The sequence below is a fragment of the Gymnoscopelus microlampas genome (genome assembly GCF_963454915.1).
Source record: "Gymnoscopelus microlampas genome assembly, chromosome: 18".
NCBI lineage: Eukaryota > Metazoa > Chordata > Actinopteri > Myctophiformes > Myctophidae > Gymnoscopelus > Gymnoscopelus microlampas.
This window is the reverse complement of record NC_139955.1, coordinates 8,178,360-8,191,111: the sequence shown is the minus strand read 5'-3', so window position 1 is coordinate 8,191,111 and position 12,752 is coordinate 8,178,360. Positions and strand designations below refer to the sequence as shown.

Here is a 12,752-nt window from a genome sequence, read left to right as displayed (position 1 = left end):
AAACCTTGGTTGTAAAAAAAATAAAGTTGTCCTTTAACATACCCACTGAGCATTTTTCGGTCTATTAGACGTCTAAATGACGTCTAAACGTCACCTAGCCGTCTAGTCTAAATCCGGTTTATGAGTGGTCTAGAATTGAAAGTTTTTTCAACGTCTAAACCTAGCCTAGACGTTGTTTCAACGTCGTTTGAACGGCTAGATATAAATATATAACCGTTCAAATGACGTTCAACGTCTAAGCTTACCCTAGACGTCAAAAAAACGTTCATTTTTAGACCTGTCATAAACCAATTTTAACCTAGACGTTATTTAGACGTCTAATTTTAACCCAATTATAGACTATAGACGTTGTTTAGACGTCCTGTAAACGTCTATTTAATAAGGATATTAATATACTTATAATTAAATCAGATGTTTAAATAACATCTAAACAATTTGTAGGCATTATATACCTTTAAGATCTATCAGATTATTCACACAAAACCTATATTAATGCATTTAAATACCTCAATTTTAATGCAGATCCTGGTTCTCTGCCAAAAATACCTGATGGACCAAATTTAACCCTTTTTGCTTACCTTTGTAGTGTAGTCCCATGATGTTCTGATCATTTGTTTACATTATGTTGTCATCTTTCGGGATTAAATAGGTTGCAGTGTAACACTAATGTCATGCTATTCTTCATCAGTGAGGCCAGGCAGCCTGCAATGGCAACTGCATCTAAAATGTTAACATTGATTTACTCTGAACATAACTACCATTCAACTGTAAGTTCAATCACAATACATATTTCAGCAACAAAAAACATACCAAAGCTTGTACAATCGTTCTTTAATTTTTGCACCTCTTAATGCTTTAAACCATTAAGACCTGTCATGTTAGATTTTAAACACTTTAACACATCTTATACTTGAGCTATTAAAAAATAGCAGATCTACAAGCTCATAGCACGGTGCCGCGCTACGAGCTTGTTGATCTGCTATATTTCTTTGAACGTATGTTTTTTCCTCAAATCTTTGCTTTGCCTAGATTTGAGTTAGAAATGTGTGTGTGTGTGTGTGTGTGTGTGTGTGTGTGTGTGTGTGTGTGTGTACATATATTCAAAGATTTGCACTTTTTTTTTTTACAAAAATCTTCAAAAAATAGAAGATCTACAAGCTCTTATAGCGCCGGACAGAGTTCCGCGCTATGAGCTTGTAATCTGCTATTTTTTGAATAGCCTAATAAATCTTAAGTGACACAGATGCGTTCCCTGTCCTATTGGGTTAAACAACTAGAAAAGACCAAATGATCAAATAATAACATTGGATTTGCTTCAAGGCGTTGCCCTCTTCTTCTTGTAACTCCCTCCACCACTTCTACCAGGCGCCTGCTTGAAGTGGTCAGAGATGGCAGCGCTGACCAGGTTCTCCATTGTCTCTCTGAATGTCTTCTGAACGGCTTCTGCAGTCAAAACAATGACAAATAACTCTCAGGCTGACAGTAGACATTACAGAGGTTATCTAGTATATGTCAGTCACACGTGTACAACGTGAATAAGCAATTAACAAATAACTAGCACTGACAAAGTTATTTTTACCATTGATGACAGATAGAAGGCAGTGCTTTTGAAAGCTCTCTCCTGCTGTCCATGCAAGTAGAAAGGACTCATCAGGGCATTGGTGAAAAGTCTGAAACAAAAAGAAAACGCAAAGCTAAATTGCAAAAAGAAAAACGGCACACTCTGCCAACCTGCAATGAAGACAATTATGTTGATATGAAACAGAAATAATACATTAACACAGTGGAAAGTGATAAACAATACTTCCATTCTTACTTTTGTCTGTCTGCCTGTGATTTAGAATTTGAGGCTATACTTTGGCTGGTGCAGATCTTAATAAACAACATTACTTGTTTTCAAGTTCAACATCATTATCTCTCCCCAATTAAATCTTTGCCAGAGTAAGATGACTTACAAACTTTATCAAAATGTACCTTTTGGAATCCTGTGACTTTCTCCAGGGAGTTCTGATAAGATTTCCTGTTGGTGAAAGACAAGGTAATTAGGCTACATGTCATACTTGCAACATCACCATTGAGGATTACTGTTAAAGTCAATTGAAAGGTGGAGTAGAGTCAAGACATTTTCTTGGCCCAGATTACGGCTTCACTGTAGGGGAGAGAAAACCCCCATTGCAACCCATTTTGCTCACTGCTACAATCAATTGAAAGTTACCTTGTGTAGTTCAGGATCTGACTTGGACCGGTGTGTAGCTTCAATATTCTGCTGGGTGTGAAAACACATTGAAATTACACCTTCTTACGAGTAGATGTACTGTTGTTGAAATACGTAATATGTGGGGCAGCAGCTCTGTAGAATACAACTCTCGTAGACGTATTTATGATTCTGACGTTTTCAATCTACGAAAACGTCAGAATCATAAATACGTCTACGAGAGTTGTATTCTACAGCTAGGGCAGCAGGACACGGGAAGCGTGATTGCACCAACTTTTCCATGATTTTGCTCAAAACAGGTCAAACACTTATAGGAATAACCTTAGCCTCCTTCCACAGCTTTTGACATAGACCCACATCCAAACATCTATCAATAATATGACAGATAGGAGATGCTATATTCTCAGCACTTTACCATCCAGATTATCTAGACCTTACTATCATAAGGAAGAGAGCAGAGTAACTGCTCCACAAATAGTTGCAAGGAGTTGCAGTCATTGTCGTGGAATAGCCAGATAGATAGATACATAGATAGATAGATATATAGATAAAATGTGACAAAAGTCAGCAGTTCGCCACTTCTAGACATTACCTAGAAGAGAGCTGTAAATACATGTAAATAGGCTACTGATTGATTTAAACCAGGGGTCTTCAACGTTTTCAGGCCAAGGAACCCTTGGCTGAGAGTGAGATAAAGCAGGGACCCCCAATATATATTGTATAGAATATAATCTTTTCATAGATTTCATTGATAGCTTCATAGACTTGTTTGACAGCACTGCCATCAGTGTTGGATTCATGTTAATGTGTATTTTCAGACTTTTAACCACACACACCGTCCATACTAAGTAAACTTGACCCACTCTGTACTTGGTCTGCTTCCCCCCCCCCCCCCCCCCCTCCACCAAACCTCTTTGCCGAAAATAGCAGATCTACAAGCGCTGTGTGCTTGTAGATCTGCTATTTTTGGCTAAAGTTCTCCTCAGAATAGGGATGCTTGGTTGAAGTGGTTAATGTAAAAATCACAAAGATTTGGCGGACCCCCTGTAGTAACTCTGAGGAACCCCTAGGGGTCCCGGACCCCCTGTTGAAGACCCCTGATTTAAACAATATATTCAACACATGGCCCAACTCAAGTAAAGGTGAATAATGTTATAGTTAAAACTCACGAAACATTCAATTCATAATTACCTGTGGTGTTTGATCTGATAGCACCATTATTATTGCTCTTTGTCGGTTTTGCTTCAAAAAAAGAAAAGAAAGAAAAAAGAATACATTAATCAAATATTTCACAAGGTTCTGTAAAGTTTTAACTCCAGATTAAACATTACACAAACAAACGATTATTTTATTGTTAAAGTATTAAAAAATGAATTTAAACTCAAGTGATTGTAATTCGTTACGGTCCACCAGTAAAAAACATTGAACGCCAGCCATGACGCCAGCACTTTGTTTGGGCAGAAGCTAGCAGCTGGTAGCTAGTTGGCTAACGCTAACTTGTACATGACCAACTAACTCAATAAACATCAACTCAATAAACATGTCAACACAAATAAACATCTCCTTCAAATAATGTATCCTTTAGCACTCACCTATGCAGTTCAGAATGAATGTTTTTTTGCAATTCTGTTCTTATAGTCTCTTCTGTTCAGTTTTCCTCTTGCCTTTAGAACGCGTTGCTGACTTCCGTGTTGTTATGAAACTCCAGGGGTTGCCACGTCTTGTGAGACCGCTAAGCAAAACAACAATGTTGCCAAGTCTCCGGAAAGAAACAAGCAAAACGACCTCCAAACCCAATCTGCGGTTTACTGTAGATTAGAAAGTCTAGTGATGCGAGGTTAGCAGTTTACTGCTTGGCTTTCACTCGTTCCTCTGTATTTTATATTAGCCTATCACCATTATTGCAAACTGCCTTTATTTGTTATATTTATACATATTTAAAAAATATATTTGCATATTATCACCATTATGCAAACTGCATTATTTCGCTGTAATAGTATTTCTAAACATATGTACGTTTTCAAACAACATGACTAAGAAATGAAATACATTTAATGGTTTAAATATGGTCTAAATCTAAACGTTGATATATAGTTTTGATTTAAACGTCTAGATCAAGGCTAGATCTAAACTATACTGTATATTGATCAATAGTGACAATAGTGAGATATATAATAATTTATTAACCTAATGTTAGCACCCTAAAATAAAGATTTTCAAACAACATGAATAAAAAAATAAAAGTTTAGAAATGGTCTACATTTGAACGTTGATATATAGTTTTGATATAAACGTCTAGATCAAGGCTAAATCTAAACTATACTGTATATTGATCAATGGCTATTCAAATTATTTTTGTCCAATATTTGGAGATCAGTAATGCAACTTACAGTTGTTTTTTTTAATCAATATGTATGGAATAATTGTTTAAATTCAATTGGCTAGATTTGGTCTAGATATAGACCAAATCTACACCATCTAATTTAGGTCTACAATAAAAACGAACGTCTAAATAACGACTATGGCTCACTGGGTAGCTTCCAATCCAGAACCCCCAGGTAAATACTATATATAGGTAATATTAACCATTTTTAACTGTTTTCATTCATTTTTAACTCTCATCAATATGAATTAGTACTCGCTTTCAACTTCAATAAACTCATTGCAACGTTTCCTATTTCTTGTCTTTTCTTCCATACATTAGCACATCCCACCAATTAATTAGTAATTTGGTTTTAACCAACAGAAATGTAATACACATGGAACATTATAGTGCAATACAGGGTCATTGCTATTATTAACAGTGCACCAGTTCTTAGAGTTGTGCATACTAGCACCCACCAAACCATTTCTCAGTAGATATCTTCTCAAATCCCCCTTTCAAGTGTAAACCATATTCTGTGACTGACGTCATTACAGACAGCAACGTGCAGACGCAGCTTGTGCTACGTTAGCTTAACTTAGCTCATGTGGCTATTTTACTGATCACGGTGTAAGCACTACAACTGCTAATAACGTTATCCCTTCATCAAAACACATAAAGCACAGGGTGCAGGCCTAGCATGAAACAGTATGTATCCATAGGATAACGTTTCCTCACATATTTACCTGAAACAGGGGAGAATAGTATTGCAGACGTCTTCTCTCAGGCTGTGGCTCCCCCTACACAGACTGGAAGGCATGATCGAGCAATCGATCTCAGAGCAGGTCATCAACAGGCAATACTAGCCGATTATCTTCACTTTAGAAATACTACGCAATTAAATATTCACTCTATTACATACAGTGGTTAACAGTCCATTCATGCGCGATCTTCAAACGGCCGGCCGCGTTGTTTTTTTTAAGTTTTGTTTTAACAGTATATCTCTCAGGTCATTATACAAGGGACAAAATAAAATAAAATGGATTTCATTCTCCACCTCATTCAAATGACAATATTCACATATTCTATCCTCCTCAGCTATGCCTGTACAGTATATCTTCCTGTTTCAATATGTAATGGCAGAATGCCACATCTTATCTGCGCACAAAGTGACCTCCGACTTTTTGCCAAATTACACAAAACACACATTTATAATCTTTTTTTTTTTAGATGTTACAATATATCTTTAATAATACTAATTAGATTTAAAGAACAACAGTGGTGTAGTAAGTTATTTTGCTCCACTACAATTATTTGAAAACTATAAAGAACTTCAATTGAACAAGCTTGATTTGTTTTTCTTTTCTTTTCATATGCATATCATGGCCAGGCAGGTAATGACCGTGGCCATGTCTTCAATGGCTTTAATAGCTAGCCATTGTTCTCCCAGAACGAGTTTGTCCACCGTCTCAATCAGCCAAGCGGGGGATGGAGTAAAAGTACTTACTCATCAAACGTTTCTGAGCGCACAGACACACACAGATTGGAAGCACTTTGGAAACTAATGACCCTCATCCATGTCATTTACCTACTATAGGAGAGAGATGCTTAGTTTAATGGCACAAGATTAAACACGTCCATAGATATCCAACTTCAGCTTCCAGCATTTTTAAGGACTAAGGACAGGACATTTTTAATTCAGTTCAAACAACAGTAGGCTACGTAGTACTGTATATGTTTAATAATGAAATCACTGATTTTATTATGATGAGTGTATGAGTCCTCATGTGTATTTTTAGGCTTCCCAAGTGAAAGCCTTTGCTGCAAACTGAACAAGTAGCCTAAATGGCTTGACACCTGAGTCCTCATATGTTTTTTTAGACTACCTTTTACACTATAGCCTTTGCTACAAATTGAACAAGAGAATGTCTTTTCCCCTTTATGAGTCCTTAAGTGATTTTCTAGACTACGTTTTACACTAAAGCCTTTGCTACAAACTGAACAAGAGAATGGCCATTCCCCTGTATGAATCATCATGTGTGCTTTTAGATTACGTTTTACGTTAAAGTCTTTGCTGCAAACTGAACATGTAAATGGATTTTCATCTGTATGAGTGCTAATGTGTCTTTTGTGACTAAAGCCTTTGCTACGAATTTGACAAGTAAAGGGCTTTTCCCCTGTATGAGTCATCATGTGTGTTTTTAGATTTCTCAATCGACTAAAGCCTTTGCTACACATGTGACAACTAAAGGGCTTTTCCCCTGTATGAGTCCTCATGTGCATCTTAAGATTTCCCTTATGATTAAACATTTTTGCAACACTGTAGGCCTACAATGAATCAATGCATTTACTTAAATTAATCAATTCATAAATAGCCATATACCTTCTATAATGTATAATGACATAACAAGACACAAGCCTCTTTCTTTTTTTTTATTTAAGTCCACAGAAGATGGACTGCATAGAATGCAAATGACAAACATAATTTTCACAGGGAGAGGCGCACAAACACTTCCACAGAGGATATTATTTTTCTCTCTCTCAGTCGCGACCAAAGTTGCCATATTTTGCGAGAGAAAAAAGCGAACAGGTCTATGAAAACAAGCCCAAAAGAAGTGGCTATTATAGAATACCAGTCATTTCGCCCATTCCGCAGTTCGGACATTTCGCCCAGACATTTCGCCCATTTTCGTGGACATTTCGCCCAGACATTTCGCCCATAGATAGTGAAGCTAGCTGGCCGTTTGTGTGCGAGAATGAGAGAGGGTTAGGGTTAGATAAAAGCTCTCTCTCTCTCTGTGTGTGTGTGTGTGTGTGTGTGTGTGTGTGTGTGTGTGTGTGTGTGTGTGTGTGTGTGTGTGTGTGTGTGTGTTTGTGTGTGTGTCAGTGCAGTCAGTGGGGCAAACGCAGTCCCCACGAAAAATATTTACGATTCTGTCCCTATCGGTACATAACTCGGACGGCGCGTAGTCGACTAGCAGGACCATCGGCTGGTCGTTGCGGGCACTCGCGCCTGGAGGCGCTCGGGCGCAACTCCTCAGCCTCAAGGTCTGCTGAGTCGGCGCGCCTCCGTCATGGTCCAAAACTATACTTTATCGGCAAAAAAAAGTAGTCCGCGGATGACTGAAAATTCCCCTCTTAAATAAAGCCATTTATAATGAATCTCGCACAACTGATTGATTATATATTTATAATGAATGTCGGGCGAAATGTCTGGGCGAAATGTCAAGGGGTGGGCGAAATGTCTGGGAAAAACGTCTGGGGTGGGCGAAATGTCTGGGCGAAATGTCTGGGGGTGGGCGAAATGTCCGCTCAAAAACACGGGCGAAATGGATTTAGGGCGAAATGTCTGGTTACCGCTATTATACAGTAGGCCAACACGAGTACTTTAAACCTATAGGCATCGGGCTATTTGAAAATAGCCGATTTACAAGATCACATCAAAATAAAAAAGCAACCCACAACTACCAATATTTACAAGCAACTTAACAACTTAATTTAAAACAAGGTCGCTTATAATAAGCAGACATGGCAGCACTGTTAGCGACACACATTCAGTCGGCTCTCTGGTCTTCATGGCCAGTAGTCCAGGGGCCAAGGCAGATTTTGGTACCACCTAAGGTGGCCGTACATTTTTGGTATTTCTGTATTCCTACATGTCTCTAGTTTATATTTTGGTATGATACATCTTCCATTTCAGTAGCTTAATGACAGTAATCACTCTAAACCGGCTAATGTATCCGGTAGGAGACACAAAGTAGAATCTTTGTGTCTCCTACCGGAAATACACCCGGGCATCAAATTATTCAGACAAAAAACAAAATATATCCATGTATTCAAGGCTTCATGGGGTGTGCAATTGATAGAAAATAAATCATTTTTTGGGTGAACTCCTCCTTTAAGTTTCCCAGGGGGACTCTCCATTCAGCTATGACCACCCTAGACCGAAGGAGGGTCAACTTTTACAAGCTTATGGAAAGCAGTCTTTTTGCAAACACCAAAAATCTGAGAAGTTATCAATTGCACACCCCATGAAGCCTTTAATACATGGATATATTTTGTTTTTTGTCGCAATAATTTGATGCCCGGGTGTATTTCCGGTAGGAGACACAAAGATTCTACTTTGTGTCTCCTACCGGGTACATTAGCCGGTAGGTAGTGATAACTGCCATTAAGCTACTGAATTGGAAGATGTATCATACCAAAATATAAACTAGAGACATGTAGGAATACAAAAATACAAAAACTTTACGGCCACCTCAGGTGGTACCAATTTGTGAAAATATCAGTGTTGGCCCCTGGACTACAGGCAGGTAATGACCGTGGCCATGATAGCCATTGTTCTCCCAGAACGAGTTTGTCCACCGTCTCAATCAGCCAAGGGGGGGATGGAATAAAAGTACTTAGTTACTTTCCACCATCAAACGTTTCTGAGCGCACAGACACACACACACAGATTGGAAGCACTTTGGAAACTAATGACCTCCATCCATGTCATTTACCCATGAGATAAATAATGACGTCAATGGACATGGCGGTACTTTATAAACAAAACATGTTGTGACCTTACATGTAAATTAACGTGTAATGTGTTGGTTGCTGATGAGCGTGGATTTAGAGCTGCTTACAGTAGGCTATAATGGCACAAGATTAAACACGTCCATAGAGCTTATCTTTAATAATAAGAGGCACACAGACACACACACACAGATAGTTTGATTGAATAGTTTATTAACAGTTCGCACAGAAAGTAGGCCTACACACATGCACAGCTTGTAGATCTGCTACTTTTGTAGATGTTATGTCAAAATTGAAAATAGCAGATCTACAAGCTCACAACATGTAGCTTAGTTCTGCTATTTTTAAAATAGACCACGTTTATATAAGGCTGAAGTGGTTAATGAGTTTAACTAATATTGTGGCTTTTTCAACAATCTAAAACAGCCACAGTTCTTCTTCAGGAATCAGGAGGCAGGGGCTGTGAGCTTGTAGATCGGCTATTTTCAAATGGCCGAAATGTAGATAGGGCGGAAGTGTGTTTTGTGATAATAACCAACATCTACAAAGTTGGCTACTAACTAAAGTTTTCAAATAATTATAGTGGAGTAAAAAGTACAATATTTGCCACTGAGATAGTGGAGTAGTTCAAAGTATTGAAAATTGGAAATACTTCAGTAAAGTAAAATTACCTCAACGTTGTACTTAAGTAGGCCGACAGTACTTGAGTAAATGTACTTAGTTACTTTACACCAGGGGCGTGCTGGGACCAAAATTCAGCTCTGGGATTTTCCGAAATTTTTCAATAAAAAAACAAAAACATGCTGCAGTTGTCTTGGGTGGCCCACCGGCCGTCTGGCGGCCCGTAAGAATGGCGCGGCCGTTCTGGAATTTTCCCGAATTTCCCAGTGGCCAGCACGTCCCTGCTTTACACCACTGCGAGAGAGATGGGCTCGAGTCGCAAAGCGAGTTAATTCAGCCAAAATCTGTCACTTACGTTTCGAATTGTAGACTATTCTTTGATCTGCTGGTGCCTAGTGATATAACTTAACTGTCACAACTTGCTATTTACAAACATACTTGTGTGAATTACGGAGAAATCTGAATGAAGTCTTGTTCGGGGAGGCGCTATACGCACTTATGGATTATGGATCTCTTTGTGTCAGTCCGTGCGACCTATTTTTGGTGCACAATACCGCCCGCCAAACGAAGTATATACACAATTGAAACCGCGCACGGCACAACAACGCACATCTTCAATGAACATGGACCAATTTGAGACAGAGTATTACTTGTCAGGAGCCCGCTGCCAAGTCTCACCCTTTGAGAGTGAGAGTCACGTAATTGAACCTCTTCACACGCCTCTTAGCAAAAAAAAAAAATCCATTCCATTCCATATGGAGAGGTCATTAGGACCTCTCCAACGCTGCGCGATGGGATGGACAGGAGAGAAGGTTAAGCTGCTGGGGACCCCCTGGAACACTCCCAAGGACCCCCCTGGTAGTGATGCCTCTCTCTCTCCCTCTCTCTCTCTCTTGTTAGTGTGTCTGGGGGGTCTGCAGGAGGGCGAGGTGGGGGAGGGGGTTGAGAAGGGGGGTGGGGTGGAGGAGGGGGATGTCTGATCTCATCAGGTCATAACAAGATCTACAAGCTAACAATGTGTCTCTCCCATGAGCATTGCAGCTTGAAGATCTGTTGTGTTTGTTGATCACACAGCTCCTCTCTCTCTCTCTCTCTCTCTCTCTCTCTCTCTCTCTCTCTCTCTCCAGACTTTGTGAGAGAAATAAGCAACCAGGTCTATGAAAACAAGCCCAAAAGAAGCGACTATAAAAGGCCACATGAGCACTTCAAAGCTATATATGTCGTCCATTAAACAATGTGCATATTTATATATGTTGGCTATTTGAAAATAGACGATCTACAAGCTCACAACCATTCTACCATTATTTACAAGCAACTTCAGAAAGGGTGCGTTCGGAAATACAGCACTGTGCACTGCCCACAGCTTACTTTTGATTGACTCTCTTTCAGATGTTATTCGTGGCTCTCTTTTTCGTCCTCTTTGCAGTGATGTTCCTGCATAAAAGCCTTTACTCTTAACCATAAACTGATCAGATGGTTTGGTTAAAGGGACTATAATCTATTAAAGTGTCTTTCTTTGGTTCTGATTGTTACTAGGTTCTGATAGTAACTTGGTATATTCTATTTATTTTATCTAGTCTATGTATAGCCTTAGGGAATATAGTCTGTGCCTGTAATTTTATTTATTTTATCTAGCCTATGTATAGCCTTAGGGAATATAGTCTGTGCCTGTAATTTTATTTATTTTATCTAGCCTATGTATAGCCTATATGGAATATAGTTTGTGCCTGTAATTTTATTTATTTGATCTAGCCTATGTATAGCCTTAGGGAATATAGGCTGTGCCTGTAATTCTATTTATTTTATCTAGCCTATGTATAGCCTCTAGGGAATAAAGGCTGTGCCTGTAATTTTATGTATTTTATCTAGCCTATATGTATAGCCTTAGGGAAGGGAACAGAGGCTGTAAAGGCATGCTAACCTGTCTATTCTATTTACTTGATCTAGCCTTTGTATAGCCTTAGGGAATATAGGCTGTAAACTAAAGGCTTTTAGTGTCTTTTTATTAAAGGATATGCATTTTATTAGGTTTTATTTCTTTTTTGTAAAGGTCAAATAAAATGAGGATTTCTATTTAAAGAGTAGCCTACGGTATAAATGTCATGCCATGCTAAATGAGTGTCAGCCAGGAATGTCAAAAAGAGATTTTATTTGCCACTTTGACCACACATGGATGGAGTTTAGATCCCATAGGGACGGTTGTGTTATTTAAAATGAGCTAGTGTTGGTTGTCAAACAATCAAAATGGTACTGTAGGTCAAGATGCATTTTATTATGATCTGTTATGTTGACACAATGACTCTACAGTAATGTAACTGTTCAGAGAAGTCAAATTCTTAACAATTAAATGACCTTAACCATATTTCTGTTATACTTATCTTAATTTCATAGGCTCAACATTCTTCTCTATCAATGGTAAAACTTGTATTATCTAATTAAATAGAGTTTTGCTTAGAAGTAATCCAAAAGTAACTGAAAGTATCTAGTAGTTACTTTTTAAATGGAGTAAACAGGATTACGTTACTGACTACATTTTTTAGCAAGTAACTTGTAAATGTAGGGGATTCCTTACCCTCCCAACCCTGCCTATAATGACATGACAAGACACAAGCCTAGAGTAGTCTAGACTATTTGCTTTCCTCTTTAAACATTTTAGCTCTCTTCTGCCACCTACTGTCCACCTACTGTATTACAACAATGAAAATGTCAAAACACGCCCCCAAGGATAACCACACCCCCAACCTTTCACAACCTAAGGATATGGTGGGTAATGATAGGTAACTTTCAGAGACTGCCAGGCAAAGGTGAACAGGTGTCCACTGTACACTGTATAATTTTATAGAGGTATCTAAAGAGCACACAGTAGGCCTATGTTTCTGAATGGCCAACATTTCCTGTCTAGCAGCCAAATCTTGCGAAACCTCTGAGACAGAAACGATTTAGATGCATTACATTACATTACATTACATTACAGTCATTTAGCAGACGCTTTTATGCAAAGCGACTTACAATAAGTGCATTCAACATAGGTAGGGA

The 12,752-nt window shown here is 38.6% G+C and overlaps 1 protein-coding gene across 8 annotated transcripts in view; it reads right to left on the bottom strand.

Moving 5' to 3' along the window:
- Positions 1-1,224: 1,224 nt before the first annotated feature.
- Positions 1,225-12,752, bottom strand: part of LOC311065570 (uncharacterized protein) — a 108,527-nt gene continuing 96,999 nt past the window's right edge. For 4 of the 8 annotated variants that reach the window (XR_014602848.1, XR_014602849.1, XR_014602850.1 and 1 more), the window contains 3 exons: positions 1,975-2,020; positions 1,580-1,670; positions 1,225-1,443 (listed from right to left, as the gene is read on the bottom strand). Coding sequence is in view for 2 of the 8 variants with exons in the window: in XM_084085983.1 (XP_083942109.1) it covers positions 1,316-1,443; positions 1,580-1,670; positions 2,216-2,266; positions 3,407-3,433 (297 nt within the window). In the remaining 6 variants the exon portion in view is untranslated. Of the gene's footprint in view, positions 1,444-1,579; positions 1,671-1,974; positions 2,023-2,215; positions 2,267-3,406; positions 3,458-3,807; positions 3,919-12,752 lie in introns of those variants that run through there. The other 4 variants (XR_014602852.1, XR_014602853.1, XM_084085983.1 and 1 more) reach the window with 4 other exon arrangements.